General features: G+C 45.3%; 1 protein-coding gene across 4 annotated transcripts in view; it reads right to left on the bottom strand.

The window, feature by feature from the left end:
• Nucleotides 1-1,132: 1,132 nt before the first annotated feature.
• Nucleotides 1,133-22,402, bottom strand: part of UBE2L3 (ubiquitin conjugating enzyme E2 L3) — a 33,766-nt gene continuing 12,496 nt past the window's right edge. Inside the window, exons 1-4 of one of the 4 annotated variants that reach the window (XM_036449775.2) lie at nt 18,990-19,192; nt 14,854-14,949; nt 5,250-5,436; nt 1,133-2,577 (exon numbers count right to left, since the gene is read on the bottom strand). In XM_036449775.2, coding sequence (XP_036305668.1) covers nt 2,423-2,577; nt 5,250-5,436; nt 14,854-14,949; nt 18,990-19,088 — 537 coding nt within the window. In that variant the 5' untranslated portion in view covers nt 19,089-19,192 and the 3' untranslated portion in view covers nt 1,133-2,422. Of the gene's footprint in view, nt 2,578-5,249; nt 5,437-14,853; nt 14,950-15,357; nt 15,499-18,989; nt 19,193-22,402 lie in introns of those variants that run through there. The other 3 variants (XM_036449777.2, XM_036449776.2, XM_036449778.2) reach the window with 3 other exon arrangements.

Raw genomic sequence — 22,402 nt, 5'->3', positions numbered from 1 at the left:
CAGCCATCCCTCCCACACCTCCGGGAGGGCAGCCCACCACAGTGAGGAGGAAACACACACAGCCAAACCAGTGTTGGAGAACATTTTTATTAAGGTCAGCAGAACGGGATCGCAGCATCTTTAGAAAGCCTATTCTCTGCCATGGTGGGCAGGGGCAGGGAGGAGGGGGAGGACCTGGCCCACTTTGGTTCAGTTCAGGTGGGCGTGAATTCCTGAGTGGGCTTGCGTCAGTGGGTGACAGCTCTCCCCTCCCCCAGAGGACCCAGCTTGTTTGATTTCAGAGCTGCTCAAAGCCTGCTCTGAGGGCTCAGCTACCACCCGGAACTGCTGCAGGCTGGATGGAGCAAGCCACCCAGGGGTGAGGGAAAGACCCCTCATGGCCTCACTTCCCAGGGCCAGGCCTCTGGACAAATCACGGGGTGCAATGCCAGGGCTAAGAGTCCCCTGAGGTGCTGCCGGCATTGCCAAAAGGTACCTCCTGTGGTGAACAGAGAAGTGAAGGACGACAGGCAGGCAGAACTATGCTGGTAGAAACACGAAGCAACGGGATGGTTTCCAGAATGGCAATAATTTTGGATTCAGAGAAGCAAGGATGGTGGCTTACTTGGATATAGCTTCTGACAGATTTTGGCATTTTATTACAAATGTGTGTGTCAGAGACATAAAGTCCATCATCACCTCTCTGCCAAGTGACAGATGTGCAAATGCTGGCCCAGCTCACCTGAGCAGGCAGGAGTCTCTAGAGCCTGCCCCTTGCGTATGTTGGACTAAAGCAGCTGAATCAGTGACACACTGCAGGGACCAAGCACCTGGACAATTAAATGACGTTAACCTGCACGTCACTCCTGGTTCTGTGCAGTAAAACCAAGCTGTATTAGAGGTCATAGCCCTGGAAGGATCTCAAGTTTTAAAACTAAACTGAGCCAAGTTTCTTTAAGTCATTCCTCCACACAATCTAATGCCCCAGAGAGCCAGGAGGGGAAGCTGCCGGTGGCCGCGGCGGAGTTGGTGGCGCATGGCATCTGGGCCATCGGCTTCCTCCAGGTGTCAGGGACAATGCTTTCTCTACTATTTCAGGGACAGTCCCACTTGCTCTGAAAAAGACATTAACATTCAAATCCTTACAAGTTCATCTGAGGATAAATTCTAAGGTCAATTTTTATTTCTACAAAAAAAGGCAATCAAAACAATATAAAACACATGTAGAGGACATTACTCGGTGAGCTTCAAGCGGAGCTTGACTCTGCACAGGCTGTGAGTCCAGAGGAGGGGAAGGCCGTCTTGTTCCTGGGCGGGCCCGGCCAGCTGCTCCAAAGGAAGAGGCCAGCAGGGCATCGGTGACCCCAGCCTGGTTCTGGCTCTAGCCGAGTCCTGCCAATTCCAACCCTGCAAAGGGCCAAACTGTGCTGGAGGAGGGCTGAGGTGGGGCTGCTGCACTGAGGAGGTGGAGGTTGGGCTCCGTGGCACGTTCGGATGGAGCTTGCTGACGGGTGAGCGTGGAATTTCAAATGGACATTCTGGCTTTAGCGTTGTCTGCAATGGCCAGCACATCTTCTAAAATGGCTGCAAGGAGGAACGTAAACCTTTGACCTCAGGAGCCTCTCTGAAGCGAAATTCCTCACACAAGTGCAGTGTCCTCTGGCTGGCAGGCCCTCCTTGGGTGGCCACAGACCTGATATTGCAGGGTCCTCCAAGCAGGCCGGGCCAGGCTAGTGTTCAGTCACACACACAGAGATCAGGGTTGCCATTTAATCAGTGTTATTGTGGTAACATTGGCAAGATTTTTACATAAGAGGTGGGCCTCCTTTTCATAGTTATTTCTTTTTTTGGGGGGGGGAGGGGGGGAGGAAAGGGGTGGTTTGCTTGTTTAAAAAAATTTTTTAAGTATGTTATAAATTGGAAGCAGGAGAACTTGAATGAACTCCCACACGCATTGCAACACGGGAGAAGAGAAGCCACCAGACCGGACAGGGCTGCCTCTTCTCCTTTGTGGAGAAGGTGGGGCCTGGTTCTGGGAAAGTGAATGAATGAAAAAGAAACTGAATGCAAGAGAGTGGCATGGGAAGGGCATGGGGAGAAAGGGAACCAAAACCTTTTATTTTAAACCTTAAGGTCTAACTGTAAATTGAAGATGTTGGGTAAATTTGGACAAGAAAAGAAACACCATTCCTTTTAGGGTAGACTGAAGCAGTGATTTTTAAAACAAAGAAAGCAGAACTAGAACATCTTAAATTTTTAATCCTTTCTTTACAGGTTACCTAAGACCACTTTTGATTAAGAAAACTGTAGAAAGTTAGTAACTGCCACAAGCAAACGCCAGGTGGTGGCCCGCGTCAATTTCCACAGAGTCCTGCTTTGCGGGGTGTCTGATGAACTGCTCGGGGTCTCTGCTCACATTTGCTGGAATCAATCGTGGCAGATTTTAGTCCACAGGTCGCTTTTCCCCATATTTCTTTGTAAACTCTTCCGCATTCTTACAGAATTTTTTACGGTCCTTAGAGTATTCTTCAGCTAGGTCAGCCCGAAGCGGGTGCTCAGGCTGGGGGTCATTCACCAGTGCTATGAGAGACTGGATTACTGCCAAGAAAGGGAGAAGGCATTGCTGGTTACAATAGTCTCAGAAAGGCTCAGGCAAGCTACACACCTCTGACTCTAACACTGATTTATATCAACAAAGCGGCCTGATTCATCCAAAATTCTAACCTCGAACACTTAACTTTCCTCTGTAATGAGGATAAAGGGATGGACAGCAGTCAAAGTGGATAACTGTTCAGTGATGCCGCTGCTGCCTCTTCCTCTGAACTGACACCCAGCCCCTACTCACTCACATCCTTCCCCCAAAGTCTGGAGATAACAGGCCTGGCTCGCTCACTTGCTTTCTCATGTGTGAAGCTTCGCCAGGGCAGAGACTGGGTGATGTGTTTCAGAACCGCACTCAATTCAGGGTGGTTTCAATGAGTATGAGAATGAAGGGTGCAAGACAGGCTGCACCATGTGATGCTTAATGAGCCCAGCCTGTCAGATCCCAAAGAGCTTCTAAACCAGCTGAGCAAGGTTCGCTGGACCACCCTGTCAGACCACTAGCAGCTGAAAGTTCTGATGGGTATTTCATTCTTTCTCTGTTCCTCTGGGTGCATTTCTGGCTCCTCAGCTAAACTATAGTAAAACCCAGTTTAGCTTTGCTTGTTTTGATAGTGAGAACATTGATATCTAAGACTACTCGTCAAACTACAACTATGGCCCCATCCCATCATTTTTTCTACGTAGAACTGCAGGCTCACTTTATTTTATAAACGTCTGGCTCTGGTTTCTTGATCTCTTTCTTGAGCCAGGTGCTCCCCAGAAAGCACTTTTTTTCTTGCAAAAGAAAGACTTTAAAAACAATCAAAATTTACCTCCTATAAAAGCTCTTTGAATGTTTAAACTGGGGAAAATACCGATTTAAAATACAGCTTATTTATTGGTTGGTACTTTAATGAAGGCCATTCAGCAAATGCATGTACTTTATCTGGTTTAATAACAGCTATCCTCTCTTGATTTCTCAAATGTCCCTAAACTTACATAAGGGGCACCACACTATCTTCCTGAATATACATTAAAAAAAAAAAAAATTACCTCCTGGTCTCTCATTGTAGACGGTAGGGCAAGAGTAGATTTATAGTTGAGTACACAAAAATTTATTCTTGTATTATTATGTATTAGTTACTATATTTAATTTTCCATATGAACTATAAACCTACTTTTGCCCCATCCTATATATGACCAGAGAATAAAGCCTATGAAATCTCTTTTTTGTTCTTACAACAGTTTTCTTATAATAGAGAATGTTAACACTATTTATTGTATATTGTTATATTCCTTGAGTCCTTTTTATAATTTTATCTACTGGATTTGTTATAATAGTGTATGGGGGTTGAAACTTTCATCTTAAATTGCTTTAATTTTCTCCATACAAATTTTTTTGTTTTGTTAAATCTCATCCATTGATTTTTAGAGTGGAATGGAGGGGAAAGGGCGGGAAGGAGGAGGAGAGAGAGAGAGGAAGAGTGGGAGAGGGGGGAGGGAAGAGTGAGAGAGAGAAAGGGAAAATGAAAGGGAAAGAGAAAAAGGGTGATGTGAGAGAGACACAATGACTGGCTGCCTCCCACACACCCCGCCTCCTGATCAGGGCCAAGATCAAACCTGCAATAAATGCATAAATAAGTGGAACAACAAATCGAAGTTTCTCTCTCTAAAATAGTTTTTTAAAAAAAATAACTTTTGTCAAGCCTTAAAAACATCAGAATGACCAAATGCCAAATCCACTGGAGATCTTTCTATTCTGACTCAGCATTTAGTACTGCTCCTTTCTACTACTCAGCTGTGTTGAGTCTGAGGCTGAACTTCCCACATGAAAGGCTTTCAACTCCATCTTTCAGGCTTTCTACTGAAAAGTGACTATTTACATATCATTCGCTGAAAAACTACCTGCAGCCTAGAAAATGCCAGCCTTATGTACTCTCTTTAATCTAAAAAGACCTTATAGTGATTGGCTGGTTACTTATAACTGCAAGGGGACAAGAGGGAGGCCAACAGTAACAATGAATTAAGTATTCTCCCGCTCCCCTGGGTATGTATGCTTACAGACACATGGACACAAACGGCCACATCCAATTCCAGTGAGTTCCAGCCTGCTAAAGCCAACAATGTGCTTTCACATTTGGGCACACAGTCTTCAATCTAACTACCCACCACCCACACCCCAACCACTCTGAGCCACTGGCTTTCTGCTGCTGCCCACCAGGTGGTTTTAGCTTCTTCCCTTCCTTCAGTCCGCCCGTCTTCCTTCATGTCTGAGTGCACTTGCTAACTGCTGTGTGAAGCCACTTTAAACACACACACCCCACCCAGACACACACACACACACACACACACACACCCCAGCAGCCCCGTAATCCATGAAAACTCCCAGGAACAGCGCCTACATCCCTCACTGCACTGGCACCAAGTACTGGGCTGGGCTGTCCACATGTGTCCTCACTGGGCTGCAAGCACACGAAGGGCCTCCTCAAACACCTGCCACAAACTGCAGGTCAACCTTGTGACCACGACGTGCCATGCTCACAGGACTGGTGGGAGCTCCTTGCACGGTGTGCACCGGAGTTGGTAAGGTTTGTCCGGACTGTGTGTGAAACGCATGAGAAGGCACAGCAGAGCCCGTCCCAGCAGCAGCCCCGGAGAGCACCTCAGAAGACAGGAGCATGCTTTACCTTGGTCGGTTTTCGTTGCTGGCTTCCAGTTTTCAGCACTAATTACTGGCAGACAGACCTGTCCCTTTTCATCGATGTTGGGGTGATAGATCTTTGTTTTAAATGTGATCTTCGGTGGTTTGAATGGGTATTCTGCTGGAAAGTTGATTTCGATTCTGAAGGCCCCCTTATCATATGGAGGGTTGTCCTGCAGAGAAAGAGTCGAGGTGAACACACCATAGTAAACAAATCTGCAGCTGGGACAGGAATGTTCCGTTAACTTGAAAATTAATTTATTTCAAGTGGCATATCAACTGAAACTTTAACCATCTTTGGGGAAACCATTAATAAATCAGTATTTCCAGAGTAAGATGTCTGCTAAGCTGTGAAGAGGCCTGAGATTGACATTCTGGCTTATTTTCTTTAAATAGACTTTATGTAGAGTCACTTTAGTTTCACAGCAAGCAAAACTGCCCTGGCCTACACGCACAGAGCTCTCCCCACTATCAACATCTTGCAATAATATGGTATATTTCTTACCACTGATCATTATCACCTAGACTGCATATTTTATTTTATTTTTAAATATATTTTATTGATTTTTTTACAGAGAGGAAGAGAGAGGAACAGAGAGTAAAAAAAATATCGATGAGAAACATTGATCAGCCACCTCCTGCACACCCCCCACTGGGGATGTGCCTGCAACCAAGGTACATGCCCTTGACCGGAATCGAACCTGGTACCCTTCAGTCCACAGGCCGATGCTCTATCCACTGAGCCAAACCAGTTTTGGCCATATTTTATTTTTTAAAATATATTTTTATTTATTTCATAGAGGAAGGGAGGGGGGGAGAGATAGAAACATCAATGATGAGAGAATCATCGATTGGCTGCCTCTTACATGCTGCCCACTAGGGATTGAACCGTGACCGCCTTCCTGGTACATGTCGAGCTAACCATTGAGCACATCGGCTGGGCTCTCTGTACTGTTTTCAACAATTTGCTTTATAGGACTTTTCATAGCACAGTCAATAAATTTTTAACATTAAGGAATTCCATCATATTCCCTTTGAAAAGAAATATTAGTGGGAATAAGTATTTCCAGAACTGGTTTACCAATCTTTTATGACTACTCTCTGAATTATATCTAAATTTAAAATCACAATCTCCATGAATTGAATTCAACAAGGAGCTTTACCTCTCTCAGCTTAATTCACTTTCCCCTTAAGAATAAAAGTAGCCTTATTGTTTGTTTGTTTTTAAATATATTTTTTTATAGAGAGGAAGGGAGAAGGATAGAGAGTTAGAAACATTGATGAGAGAGAAACATCCATCAGCCGCCTCCTGCACACCCCTACTGGGGATGTTCCCGCAACAAAGGTACATGCCTTTGACCGGAATCGAACCCAGGACCCTTCAGTCCGCAGACCCGTGCTCTATCCACTGAGCCAAACCAGATTTGGCAGCCTTATTGTTATTTTTCATAGAAATATACCATCTACACCAAAAAAGTAGTATTAACCTGTTAACCGGGGAGTTCCCTTTTTAATTACGCAACCTGTAACAGGCGCGTACTCTTTCACTAGGACATGTCAGTACATCACGCCCGGAGGACGTAATTTCACATTATTTTTATTTATTTATACTTAATGAAAATAAATGAAATATATATATATATATATTTTTTCGTTTATATATATAAAGCACAAAGGAAAATACAAAATTACAAAAAAAATAGAAAATACCGACAAAAAAAAAATGGACACGTTGAATTAAAAAATTATAAATTTTACAAACAATGATAAAGATTTAAAAAAATAGCCGAAACCGGTTTGGCTCAGTGGATAGAGCGTCGGCCTTCGGACCTAAAGGTCTATGGTTCGATACCGGTCAAGGGCATATACCTTGGTTGCCGGCACATCCCCAGAGGCAACTGATCGATGTTTCTCTATCATCTCATCGATATTTCTAACTCTCTATCCTTCCCCTTTCCTTCCTCTCTGTAAAAAATCAATAAAATATTAAAGAAAGAAAAAAAAAAAGATTACAAAAAATATATACCGTCCCTCTCGGGGCGCAACATATATTTCAAGGACATATTCATACTACCCATTCCTGATATTGTTTTTGTTTGACGTATTTATAGGTCCTGCTCAGTTAACAGGTTAAACCTTCCACTGCCCAGGATAATGACTGTTAGCCACCTGCTACATGGCCATGGTATGTTTTCTATGCGTTAACAGTACACACAGAGGCTTTTCATTCTAGATATCTATATATTACTCATATCCTATATAATAAAAGGGTAATATGCAAATCTACTGAACCAATGAACAACTGGTCGCTATGACGCGCACTGACCAGGGGGCAGACGCTAAACAGAAGAGCTGCCCCCAGCCTACAGGCCTCAATCGCCCAATGGGGAATGGGGACCTGGGGGTGGGTGACAGCAGACATGGGTGGCTGCCAGTCACCCCACTCACAGGGGGAATGGCCAAACCTCTAGTTCCTCCCCCTCTGCTGGCAGGTTTCGATTGCCCGATAGCGAATGGGGAACTCTCTGAGTGGTGAGTGGTGGTGGGGAGCGGGGCCGGCTGCCAGCAGCTGGGGATGATGGCCCTGATTGCAGGCCAGGCGTAGGGACTGTACCTATGCACAAATGTCATGCACTGGGCCTCTAGTGGAGTTATAAAACTCAACTCATACTGTCCATATTTTTTATAACTTTCTCACGCTGCTATCCACTGTCTTTCAGTCTGCAATGGAGATGTTCCCCTCTTCTTAGGTCCCACTGCCTGCATGTTGGTGGAGGCTACTGAGCTTTAACAAGCCAGGCACAGGCTTTGTGAACAAAGGCCACAAGGCAGTATGACCTAAGAAGAGTCTAACAATTTCTCAAATGAATAAACATAAGGTTACTATATGACCCAGCAACCCCACCATGTGACCCAGTAAATTACCCAAAAGAAATGAAAACATATGTCCACATAAAAGTGTGTACACGAATGTTAACAGAAGCATTATTCATAATATCCAAAAAGTGGGAACAATCCAAATACCCATCAACTGGTGAGTGAATAAGAAAACTATGATATATACATTACAATGGCATATTACTTGGTAATAAAAAGGAATGGAGTATTGATATGTGCTACAATATGGATGAACCTTGAAAATATGTTAAGAAGCTACATACAGGCCTGGCTGGTGTTGAGTCTTGACCTATGTGTGAACCAGGAAATCATGGTTCAATTCCTGGTCAAAGCACATGCCCAGGTTGCTGGTTCGATTCTCAGTGCCCATTGGGGCACATTTAGGAGGCAACCAATTGATGTGTCTTTCTCGAATCAATGTGTTTCTCTCTGCCCCCTTCCCTTTGACCCTCTCTAAAAAGCAATGAAAAAAATATCCTCGCCCTAACAGGTTTGGCTCAGTGGATAGAGAGTCGGCCTGTTGACTGAAGGGTCCCAGGTTCAATTCCGGTCAAGGGCATGTACCTTGGTTGCAGGTACATCCCCAGTAGCGGGTGTGCAGGAGGCAGATCGATGTTTCTAACTCTCTATCCCTCTCCCTTACTCTCTGTAAAAAATCAATAATATATATATTTTAAAATATATATATGTTATTGATTTTTTACAATATATTTTTATATATATTTGATTTTTTATATATATTTTAAAATTGATTTTTATATATATTTTAAAATATATATATCATGTGAGGATTAATGAACAAAAATTTTAAGATAAACCTTTCAATTAGAAATTTTTGAATAAACAAAAATTTTAAAAAATATACAATAAGCTGAAAAATATTTGTCCCAGACACGAGATTAATTCAGAATTCTTACAACTCAACAAACACACTGTAGAAACCTAATAGATAACAGACTGCAGAAATATAAAGTCAATAAATAAGTAAAAAGAAACTTTAATTGTAATAGTAAAATTTAAAAAGTGGAAATTACTATGGTCTGAATGTCTGTGTGCCTGCCCCCTCCCGCAAAATTATATGTTAAAACCTAATGACCGAGGTGATGGCATTAGGAAGTGGGGGCCTTTGGGTGGTGACTAAGTCATTAAGACGGAGCCTCATGAATGGGATTGGTGCCACAGAGAGCCAGGACACAAGTCTGACCAAAAGAGAGCCTCATATGACTGTGCCCTGACTCAAGACTTCCGGGCTCCAGAAAACTGAGAAATACATATCTGCTGTTTGGTAACCAGTCTGGTATTTTGTAATATAGCAGCCTGAATGGGACTAAGACACAAATCAAATGGAGAACTTTTGCATCAAAATGGCAACAATTTCTTTCCGTGTGTCTGTTTCATCCTGACAGTTTTCCAGAGAACAGGACGGGTTTCAATAATAAGAGTGAGGCTAGGCACTTCACACACATGCACTTATTGAACTTTTAAAACAACTAGAAGTAAGGGTATTAGGACAAACTACATAACTAGTCCAAGATCACCAAGCCAGCCAGGGGCAGGGATGGAGTCTCACCTGGGTCAACTGGACCCCACGGCCTAGAAGATGAAGTCAGTGACACTCAGAACCCCCTTTAAAAATACCCAGCAGTTTTGCCTAGCCAGTATAGCGTCGATCCATGAACCAGGTGGTCACTGGTCAAGGAATATGCCTAGATTGCAGGCTTCTCTCTCATCAATGTTTCTCTCTGTCTCTGTCTCTCTCTTCTTCTTCCTTCCCTCCCTTCCTCCCTCTTCTGAAATTATATATTCAGAAGGAAGGCAGAGAGAAACATCGATGAGAGAGAATTCTTGATCGGCCACCTCCTGCACGCCCCTCACTGGGGAACAAGCCTGCGACCTGGGCATGTGCCCTTGACCGGGATCGAACCCAGGACCCTTCAGGCTGACACTCTATCCACTGAGCAGAACTGGCTAGGGCAATAAAAACATATATTTTTTTAAAAAATGCCTAACAACTTCCATGACAGCCAAGGATACATATAGGAACTTGTGCAGACAGTGCCCATAGGAATATAAATTGGCAGTCTTTCTGGAAAATAAGTTGATAATATATACAGGTGCTCCTCAACTTATAGTGGGTTACCCTCTTCTTCTTTTTTTTTTTAAATATATTTTATTGATTTTTTTACAGAGAGGAAGGGAGAGAGATAGAGAGCTAGAAACGTCAATGAGAGAGAAACATCGACCAGCTGCCTCTTGTACACCCCCTACCGGGGATGTGCCCTCAACCAATGTACATGCCCCTGACTGGAATCAAACCTGGGACCTTTTAGTCTGCAGACCAATGCTCTACCACAGAGCCAAACTGGTTTCAGCACCTTTTAAAAAAAAAAAAAAATTTTTTTAATTGATTTCAGAGAGGGAGAAGGATAGATAGAAACATCAATGATGAGCGAGAACCATGTGTTAACTTTTTTTCATATATATATATATATTTCAGAAATGAATGGAGAGGGAGAAAGAGAAAGAAACACCAATGATGAGAGAGAGACATTGATCGGCTGCCTCTTGCACACTCCCTACTAGGGATCGAACCTGCAACCTGGGCATGTGCCCTTGACCAGAACTGAACCCAGGACCTTTCAGTCCATAGGCCAATGCTCTATCTACTGAGCCAAACCAGCCAGGGCATGTACTACCTTTTAAAAAAATATATATTTTATTGATTTTCCACAGAGAGGAAGGGAGAGGGATAGAGAGCTAGAAACGTCGATGAGAGAGAAACATTGACCAGCTGCCTCCTGCACACCCCCTACGGGGATATATGCCCGCAGCCAATGTACATGCCCTTGACCGGAATCGAACCTGGGACCTTTCAGTCCGCAGACCGACGCTCTGTCCACTGAGCCAAACCAGCCAGGGCATGTACTATCTTAATAAACCATCACAAGTTGAAAATACTGTAAACCGAAAATGCGTTTAACCTACAGAACATCCCACCTTTGCCTCCATTTCTACTTCATGCATGTTGCTTTTGTACTATTGTGAAGTTGGAAAAAATTGTAATCTTATCCAGACTGGTATGGCTCAGTGGTAATCTTAAATCAGGAACTGTACAGCCCTACAATGGTCCTTTCCTTATATATAAACCTAACCTTAATAAAATACAGACTATAGAATATCATATAATTCTTAAGATCAGAATCTAAAAGAAAAAAAGATACACCGAGTTTTCCACATAAAGATGTTCTTGGACACATTAGTTTTAAAATGGAAAAAAACATGCCCTAGCCGGTTTGACTCAGTGGATTGAACGTCAGCCTGTGGTCTGAAGGGTCCTGGGTTCGATTCTGGTCAAGGGCAGATACCCAGGTTGTAGGCTCAATCCCTAGTGGGGGGTGTGCAGGAGACAGCTGATCAATGATTCTCTCCCATCATTGATGTTTCTATCTCTCTCTCTCTCTTTCCCTTACTCTCTGTAATCAATAAAAATATATTTTAAAAAGTAAAAACAATAAGAAAAAGAAAATACATTAATAATCTAAATGGCCAATAAGAAAATAATGAATAAATGATCATACAAATATTATGGGATATGATATAGTTATTTTTAAAAGTATGAAATTATCTAATGGCCCATTAAAGAATGCACATAAAAAAGCTGAGAGATGCCAAAACCGGTTTGGCTCAGTGGATAGAGCAAAGTGTCCCGGGTTTGAATCCGGTCAAGGGCACATGCCCAGGATACTTCTAAGGTACCATGCCTTCATCAGCCTGGCCCTTTCATCCCAACTGGATAGACCCCAGGTGAGTTTGGTAGAAGACTCCCCATACTGACCCAGCCCCTACCACGTAGGAAGATCTGAGCCCAGGTATGAAGTACTAGTGGGGACCCTGGCAATGATTTCAGAAGTGAGAGGGGAAGGGAAAGAGGCAGCATGAGCAGGGGTGAGGACAGCCTGGCCACCGTCCACTATCTCTGGGCACAGCTTCCCTAAAGGGAAAGCGAGGCTTGGCCTGGACACTCCTCAAGAGCCTTGGCTCAAGCACACTGGGATTCTACCAGCCAGTCACTACCGTATGCTTAATGAGACTCTAGCCCATCCCACAGGCTCTGCTAACATGACACCAGAGGAAGGCTTTGGTGTACACTGGGGTCAGAGTCGGCCTGACAACCATCTACTCTTGGAGCTATCCTTGTCTTCCAGGCCACGGAGCTCACAGGGTAGACTGTCTAAGCTTGACTGCTCAATGGCATCCCATTCATTCTTATCAGTTTTCAAATGATCCAGGCTACCTGTTTACTTCTTAAATTAGTAGGTAGTCAGACGGTCCTGGCTATCCTTCCACTCAGCATTTATCAGGTCCCCATGGCAGGGAAGTGCTGTGGTTACCAGCTGACCATCCCGTCAGGAGCTTCTCTGCTATCCATAACCTGTACCCTGAGCCCCATCACCTCCAACCCTGAAGAAATTTAAGACTCCATCCTTCCGCCGAAACCGGTTTGGCTCAGTGGACAGAGCGTAGGCCTTCGGACTCAAGGGTCCCGGGTTCGATTCCGGTCAAGGGCATGTACCTTGGTTGAGGGCACATCCCCGGTGGGGGGTGTGCAAGAGGCAGCTGATCTATGACTCTCTCTCATCGATGTTTCTAACTCTATCTCTCTCCCTTCCTCTCTGTAAAAAATCAATAAAAATATATTTAAAAAAAAAAAAAAAAAAAAGACTCCATCCTTCCAACCAGAGTGGAATCTCCCAGATTTAAAATTTCTGAATGTGTACTAGAAGATTACAATGTATATATTTCCTTATTTACCCAAATGATTATGAAAATAAATTACAAATCCAATATTTGCCATTCAAGTTCCAGGGACTTTTATTTTTTATTATTATTTTTTTATAAATATATTTTATTTATTTTTTTACAGAGAGGAAAGGAGAGGTATAGAGAGCTAGAAACATCGATGAGAATCATCGGTCAGCTGCCTCCTGCACACCTCCCACTGGGGATGCGCCTGCAACCCAGGTACAGGCCCCTGACCGGAATCGAACCCGGGACCCTTCAGTCCGAAGGCTGAAGCTCTATCCACCGAGCCAAACCGGTTTCGGCTTATTTATTTATTTATTTTTATTTTATTTATTTTTTACAGAGAGGAAAGGAAAGGGATAGAGAGTTAGAAACATCGACCAGCTGCCTCCTGCACACCTCCCACTATGGATGTGCCCACAACCAATGTACATGCCTTGACCAGAATCGAACCCAGGACCTTCCAGTTCACAGGCCGCCACTCTATCCACTGAGCCAAACCGGTTTCGGCAGTTCCAGGGACTTTTAAAAGAAGTCACAATCTGCACCAGCATCAAGAAGTAAGCATCTATAGTAAGAATACTTTTTGTTCCGCGGTAATAAAGTAGCCAATCTGTCCATAAAGAAAGATTTTATACAACAATGTAGGGTAGATCAACAAGGAAAGAGCCTGAGGCTTAACTGGTGACAGTGGAGAAGAGGAGAAGGTGGGTGGATGCAGAAGATCAGGAAGGAAAGGGAGGACACTGACAGGTCTCAGTTGTGAACAGGGAGACTAGGAGCAGGCAATGCCAAGTTACCGTAGGCTGCTTCGTGGACAGATGGTGAGCTCTGGGGAGAAGGCAGGAATAGAGGCAGAGCTGGGCTTCTTCACTTATATTAATAACCTACTAACCAACAATGCTGGAAGAAACAGGGATCCCCAGAAACAAAACCCAATGAGAGAAAGGCGAGACACTAAATTAGATTCATGTCTAAGAGTTAAGAGGAAGCAACAGGACAGAAGCAAATGGCACACTAGGGAGGCAAGTGGGGAACACAGCTCCGGGACTGCAGAGCCAGAGGTGTGAGCCGTGTGCGTGGTGGGAAGCAGCTTCAGGAGGGTGGGAGAAACTGGGATCACAAACTGGAGTTAGTACAGAACAAGTCTCTTGAGGGGTAAGGAGATGAAAAGATGGAGAAAGAGCAGACACTAAACAGGAAGTAGTAAGGTCACAGGAGAACTGCTCTTAGGAGGAGGCCGGAGCCTGTCTGAAGACAGAAGGCAGTGAAACAGGAGCTGGAATCAATGGGGGCAGACACTGGGGGAATCAGTTGTCAACTGCGTCCTTGAAACTCTCCACACCAATCCAGGGCCCTCACTTCTGGTTGTTTTAAGAGATACTGGGTGAGGGGAACAGGTGGGCCATGAAGCAAAGGGATTTGAGACTAATGGGAGGCTCACACCGGAGGGTTAAACCTGGAACACAAGTGTATGGAGGGTCAGAGACACAGATGAGGATTAGAGCCCAGGCAGGACAGCAAAGAGAAGATCCGGATGGGAATACCCGCCACCTCCCGTCAGAGAAGGTGGCTGTCCGGCCAAATGGGGTCAGGCCCAGAGAAGCAGGGAAGATAGGAGCACAGCATGCACACTCCACTTCTTTCCCGGGTTGGTTAACAACAGCCCTGGAAAGCTCGGGACACCCAGAATGTTACAAAACCAGCGCAAAGTTGGGATTCTACTCAGGAACCCAAGGCTACAGTATAGTCCCTGCCTTGTTACCCGCCGCTGTGCTTCTGTTGGTTGCCTATCCTAAAAGTCTCCTTAGGAGTTAGAGAGACAAGTCCAACAGCACACACACCACCTTGAGAATAATCTGATAAGAAGGGAAGTGTTCAATACTCACAGGAACAATAAGCCCTTGCCAAGTCAATAAATTAGCTTCATCAACCTGGATGTTACGGAAGTTTTTCATTCCACATTTGCGGATTTCTTCAAGCTCCTGTTGATTGACAAAGCATAAATGGATGTCAAACAGAGGAAAGCACCACATATTAAGATCCCTTCTGACTCCCTCAAATTAAAAACCGGGTGCCAACACCACTAATGATAAAATTTCCCTGTGGACTAGATCATGCCTGGTCTGGTTAAGAGGCCCAGAGCCATGGTGGTCCCCTCAGCCCATGCCTCAGACCAAGACAAGCCCCACCTTGGTGAACCCACAGATCCACAGGGTAAGTGACCGTGCTCCTAGGAAAGCACGGCCTCCTCTCTGGGCTGTCACCACACAAAAGGACACAAGAAAGGCACTGCAGACCTGACTTCTAACCGAGCTCTATTAAGCACTGACTACGTGTGAGACGACGGGGATTTAAAGATGAATAAAGTGGGACCAGGAGAACACACATACCCACAAAGTTTTCTACCCAACGCTGTAAGTGCGATTTCAGGACTCCACCTCAGCATGGGCACACAGCGAAGAGAACAACTATCCAGTCTGGGATGGGAGGGGGACAGAAAACCTTCACTGAGCCTCGGTTTCCTCAGCTGCAAAACAGGGATAGCAAGACCCAGAGCTGTAGACAATGAAGGGGAAACCACGTTGTAAACAACAGAACCCCTTGCAAATATAAGGGATTATTATTACACAGTCAACGCAGCCAAAACCACCTCATCCAGGAAGAATGACCACCCTGACTACTTCAAGGCCCTGCCTGAGATGTGTTTGGTCTAGAATTATCTATCAACTGTGCACCAACCAGACGTTTCCCGCGGGTTTCCCAATAACTCAAGTGAACGTCCAATAGATGTTATGGCCCAACGTCCCCCATTCTCAGATACCCGGAGTAATGTGCTGCCCCCCAACCCCCCATCTGGCCATTCATCCATGGCACAACAACCTCCTCTCCATCTTTTGAGTGCCTTCCCTTCTGCAACCCCGGAGCACCACCCAGTTGAGCCCCGCCTCCGCTGCTGCACTGGAAGGACAGCCTACTCACTGGTCTGGCTTCCTTCCTTGGTGGTCTAACCGGTAAGCCCCACCAGACCTGAATGGACACCCCCCCCCCCCCCCCAGGTGTTGGTGCTCTGGCTCACAATGGCATGGAGGCTCTGAATCAGTCCCCACATCGAATCCAAAAAGATATCTCTAGCCCCTATTCCGATCACACAGCTGACAGTTTACAAGGCATCCTAGGGACACAATTCCCAAAACAAGGGCACTGAGCCAGTGCTACAGGCTCTCGGTTGGAGGGTGTGTGAAGCCTGGCATGGCATGGGCCGAGAAAGACAGCATGTCAAGCGAACATGCAAGAGACAGGTGGGCCACAATGACACTTCAGGGCAGACAACAAGCCCAAATTTCTTCCCACAGGGTCCTGCTGCTTGTCAACCTTAGCTACCGACTACAACCGTCTAGGTCTGGGCCCCAACCTGGAAAATCCTGGTCCAGCAAGTGCAGGGTGGTGAAATTTGAAACAGGGATTTTAAACAAGCTACAGTGGGACGAGAGCCACTACCACTGAGAGATTGAATTCCATTTCTAAGCAATGTGCAGCTTCAGTGAGGGAAGATGCTAGCAGCAAAGGCTATGACCGCTGCAGTAGGGGAAGGGGTGGGCTGGCCCTTTTCCTGAGCCTGCAGGAGGGAAAGCATGGAACCTGACAGACCACTCAACCTGCTAACTGGTCCTCCTCCTAATGCCTGGGACTCAGCAGAAATGCTCACCTGGGAATTATGCAGGCTGGGCAGATTAAGGAAGGGGAAAAGCCTGCACACCCATACGACCACCATGGCCCACTCCTCTCCAAACAGAATGTCAGCTCCATGAGGGCGGGTGTGAGGGCAGGCATCAGGAAACCTGAGAAGCTTATGGTCATGCTTTGCCAAACACTTCCTAATGATCGGATTGGGAAGCTGGGGCTTGGGAATGGGAAGGGATCTCTATGAATTTTTATTTTCTGGTATTTGGCTCAAGATGTTAGATTTAAGATGCCTGGCTGGAGACAAAAGATATCATGTCTGTAAGGGCCACCTCCTACCCAGCTCTCAAAAATGCAGACAGAGCCGAAACCGGTTTGGCTCAGCGGTTGAGTGTCGGTCTGCGGACTGAAAGGCTTCAGGTTCGATTCCAGTCAAGAGCATGTACATTGGTTGGGGCACATCCCCGCTAGGGGGTGTGCAAGAGGCAGCTGGTTGATGTTTCTCTCTCATCTATCTTTCTAGCTCTCTATCTCTCTCCCTTCCTCTCTGTAAGAAAATCAATAAAATATATTTTTTTTAAATGCAGACAGAAAAAAATTCCAGATAGAATTTTGAAATCAGACAATCAAAGAAGAAACAGCAGGAGAATATATTCAATATCCATGGGACAAAATACATTTTACAATATTTATGGCTTCAGAAATCCATATACTAACAATATGAAGTATGGGTGATAAATACAAGAATGAAAATTTCAAAAGAATTACAAAAATATGTCAAGATGAGGGTCAACTGTAATATAGCAGTGAAAAAACTGAATCTTACAATATTTTAAAAAAAAAAAAAAAAGGAAAACAACAACAAAAGAAAAATTGCAACTTGTTCAAGAGGAACAAGTGAGCACTGTGCATGGGGGTGAGGAAAAGCACCCACTGGTGCTTTGATAGCAAGAGACACATGAACAAAGACCAGAGTCATACGGGGGGGGGGGGGGGGGGGGGGTCGGGGGTCACACACCTCCTGACCAAGAAAAGGCAGCATGCATGGTGGCAGGCCTGGGAGGCTCAGGGAACCCAAAAGGCAACCACCAGAAAAATCCAACTGACCCAGCTCTCAAGTTAACCTCACCGAAGACGGAAGAGGCAACATCCTTTGCATAATTCTAACCAACAAGGAAGTACTAATTATAAGACAGAAGTGAAAGAAACTGAGACAAACAAACAAGCAAGCCCGCCCCTAATCTCCAGGGGACACCGGGCAGCCCCCTCGGACAGTGTTTCTCAACAGGGAGGGTGGTGCCAGCATCCAGCAGGACTCAGCACTTGAGCATCCCAGCCCTGCCCATTAGATGCCAGACATTGTGATACCACCCCACCCTGATTGCCCAATGTCCTGAAGAGCCCAGCTGCTGAGAACCATTGGCACTACCCCGCCAGGATACATTGCACAAGATGGCAGTGCAGATAAGAACTATTCAACCCAAAATGCCAATCACACCTCCACTGAGAACAACTTTTTTTTTTTTTTAAACTAGAAAAATTTCATATTCACTTTATTGACTGCTGAAGTTCAGTCTCCGATGCTTCTTCCAGCCTTCTGATACTGTCTTTCTGAGGCTTTTCTACGGCAGACATCATAGAAGGTCTCCTGGCCCACGCGCACTTTAATCATGATCCGCTCCATCGTTCCTCCCAGGACAAAAAAGAAGGGCAGAAACCTGTAGACGCCGAGTCGCTCCTTTCCGGGCACCCACTGCAGAACCCGCCTCACGGGCCCTGGAAAACATGCCCAGCGAGGACCGAACGGAAGCCGCCTTAGCCCCTGGACAGAAGCACCCGGGGGGCGGTGAGGTCGTCCTGCCTGCCCTTGCGGAGCCCAGCGGTCGAGCTCACAGCGCCATTGCGGCCGGGCCCCTCCACTGAGAACAACTTAGAGAAGATGGATTCAAGTCATTCAGAGAAAAGACAGATTCATCTGAAGGTATGAAACTCGAAAAGGCAAGATGACTCAAGAGTAGTGATAAACCCTCAAGCAAAACTGCGCCCGTAACTGAGAATGAAGGACTGAGGAAGGAATATAATGAAACCAATGCAAACTCCGAGTTCAAATTCCGAATGATGGATGAAAGGACCCAACAAAGAAAAAGAGCGAGAGAGGCCCCACTCTAGAACAACAAAGTCAGGAAAGCTATAGCCAAGAATGTCAGAAACTTTACAAAATATGGCCCCCAAGATTTGTTTCACTTCTGCTCCGGGCAAGAAGCAGTCCCGTCAGCTGCTCCAGGGGACAACCGGGCTGACAAACCAAGAGCTCAAAGGAAAGCAGAACCAGGCAACTCACATGTTCCTTCTCCAGGTTGGGGGCTGCCCAGTCAGGGTAAGTGATGAGGGAGACAGAGCAGTGCTTCTCACAATGAGGTCCATTTCTGAGTCCAGACATGGATCTCAGTGTATTGCAGGATGTGAGAGAGCCTGGGTGTGCTTATCAGCTCTTCAAAGGGGGAAAAGCTCATTCCCCCCAAACTGCAGCTCAGAGAGCTTGATGCTCACTCCAGGTCACAGTGTGGCACTGCCTAACAGCTCTGCAAGTACCAGGAGGCGGCCTTGGACCCAGAAGGAGTGCACTGCTCCAAGTCCTGCACAAAAGGCTCAGCTCAAACAGTGAGAGACAGGACACAGTAGTACACAGTAAGCACTCTGTCACACAACTCAAACGTGTGCAATCAAGTCTGGGCAAAGTATTTTTAAAAATATATATTTTATTGATTTTTTGCAGAGAGGAAGAGAGAGGGATAAAGAGTTAGAAACATCAATGAGAATCATCGATCAGGTGACTCCTGCACACCTCCCACTGGGGATGTGCCCGAAACCAATGTACATGCCCTTGACTGAAATCAAACCTAGGACCTTCCAGTCCACAGGCTGAAGCTCTATCCAATGAGCCAAACCGGTTTCGGCTGGGCATAGTATTTAATAAAATCTTTTTTTTTTTTCTTCTTTGGAGGTCTATGATGGAACATGGAAAAACTGTCCAAAATCTCCCAGAGTGATCCTCACACATGACCTGATTGAGAACCCCCCAGGAGCCAGTCATTCTCAGCTAGCTTGTGGCCACAGTCCTCTTTAAGAAAGCCAGAGGAAAAATCAGCTGTGCAAGTCAGGGCTTCAGCAAGTCTCAAGGTAGGGGCTGCTTGTAGTTTTCAAAAGCATATTCCTTATCATCCTGTAACTTTTATTTGCAAAGCAGGGAAAGGTGCTCTGTGCCCCAAAAGAACTACAGGAAGTAAAGCTGAATGCCATCTTCTTGGCTGCTGAGGCGGGACCGAAAGAAAACAGCGCTGCTCTCTAGCAGCCTGCAGGTAAGAGCATGGGAGGCCCAGCAGACAGCAGCAGAGGGTACCAGCATCATGGAAGAGACGCTCTTGACATGGGCCTTGAATGATGGGGGAAGCCGGACTTCTAGAGAGAAGAGAACAGGCATTGTGTGTGATAAATATACTCAAAGACATAGGAGAAATCACAGGGGAAAGTTTTAGGGACGTTTTCCAGTTTGGCTACAGTGAGTATTAACTTTGGGGATTCCTCCAGGGTATGTGCCCAAGCCCCTGGAGAAGTTATTCAACACCCATGGAGAGGGGGTGGTGGTCAGGAGCAGAGGAGGTAGAGAAGGAGGGAAAAGAAAGATGGACTCAGGCACAGGCCCACTACAGACCTGCAGAATCAGAACCTCCTGAGTTCAGCTGAGCACTTGTGCTTGGGGATCCTCAAGTGACAATGCTATGCACCCTGCTTAAGAACCACTGCACTCACCCAACTGGGGTCTTCCAGCAAGAAAGACACTGAGGCCGAAACCGGTTTGGCTCAGTGGTAGAGCGTTGGTCTGCGGATTGAAGGGTCCAGGGTTCAATTCCGGTAAGGGGCATGTACGTTGGTTGCGGGCACATCCCCAGTAGGGGGTGTGCAAGAGGCAGCTGGTCAATGTTTCTCTCATCGATGTTTCTGGCTCTCTATCTCTCTCCCTTCCTCTCTGTAAAAAATCAATTAAAAACAAACAAACAAACAAAAAAAAACAGACAGACACTGTAGCCCTGATTTAGTGCCATTTCCACAGTTAGAAATAAGCTTCTAAAAGAGCTAACATTGCCCTAGCCAGTTTGGCTCAGTGGATAGAGCACTGGACTGCAGACTGGAAGATCTCAGGTTCAATTCTAGTCAAGGGCACACATCTCAGCTGCAAGCGAGATCCCTGGTCCTGGTAGGGGCACATCGGGGAAGGCAACCAATCGATGTGTCTCTTTCACATTGATATTTCTTTCTCTGTATCTCTTTCCCTCCCTCCCTTCCACTCTCTCTAAAAAATCAATGGGAAAAGACTAAGGACACAAATAATAGGGTGAAGGCTAGGGGAAAGGGAGGAGCTAGAAGAGATCAATGTGGGGAAAGGGGAACAAATGTAATATTTTCAACAATAAAGATTTTTTTAAAAATCAATGGGAGCCCTAGCTGGTTTGGCTCAATGGATAGAGCACTGGCCTGCGGACTGAAGGGTCCCATTCAGGGTACATGCCAGGGTTGCAGGCTCGATCCCCAGTAGGGAGGCATAAAGAAGGAAGCCAATCAATGATTCTCTCTCATCATTCATGTTTCTATCTCTCTTTCCCTCTCTCTTCATCTATGAAATCAACAAAAATATACATTATTTTTTAAATCAATGGGAAAAGGAAATATTCTCAGGTGAGGTTTAACAAAACCAAGTGGCCTATGACCAGAACTCATGGGGTCTTAAATAAAAAATAAATGTTTATGGTGTTAGCACAAAGCTTTCAGAAATGCCCTGGTTATATCTCAATTTTAAAATAAACAAACAAAAAGTAAGGCAGGGGCTTGCTAATAGTACATCACAATTGCCTCTGGAGGGCATCAGCTTAGGGTCATCACCTTCAAAATCCTAACAAAGAACAAGAATGGAGAGATGCTAGGGAAGGTGCATGCCTTTGGTGCAAGAAGCATGCACCAAATGCAGCCACATGAAAAGCAGGAGCAAGACAGTGAGAAAGGGTGAGAAGAAGTGGTTGGTTGTAATGACACCCTGCAATGTTTACAGCTCATAGGATACGACTGAAAGGTCACAACATCTGAGATAGGCAAATCAGACATATTGGCTTCATTTTATAGATGACAGAGCCAAGGCCCAGGTTACAGATCTTGTACAGGGCAGGGCCAGACTAGAACCAGAGCCAGGAACCATTCCCCTCATAATCACATCAGCTACACAAGCAATTCGGGTGTTAACACTTACACTGGCATAGGCAGTGTAGCGCTCCTGTTTTTGGAGCAGGGTCCTGGGAGGGCTTCGCTTGCTCTGCAATAGCACTTTCCAAGATTTATGACAAAAAGCACGAACTTACACAGTATTTACAACTGGCCCTTCACAGCCAATCATTAAATGTTTGTGTTGTGCAAGGAACGTTTCTAGGCACCTCCTGGCCAGGCAAAATGAAACCTGGCAGATGGAGCTGGGTGTCTGAGAGAAAATAACATAAATCTGCCTTACATCTAAGTACAGGATCTCTCTCAAAATACCAGTTACACAACTGGTAGGAGATTTAGTAATATGAAAGGCCCACTCCTTGTTTTTGTGTGACAGTAGAAAAGTAACTAATTTTGACAGAAATGCACTTTCCAAGATTGCACCAAGCAACCAATGGCAATGACAATAAAATCATTACTTCAATGTAATTAAATACTATAAAT

Source organism: Pipistrellus kuhlii, unplaced genomic scaffold (assembly GCF_014108245.1).
Source record: "Pipistrellus kuhlii isolate mPipKuh1 unplaced genomic scaffold, mPipKuh1.p scaffold_m20_p_20, whole genome shotgun sequence".
In the NCBI taxonomy this organism is placed as follows: domain Eukaryota; kingdom Metazoa; phylum Chordata; class Mammalia; order Chiroptera; family Vespertilionidae; genus Pipistrellus; species Pipistrellus kuhlii.
This window is presented reverse-complemented; position numbering and strand designations above follow the sequence as displayed.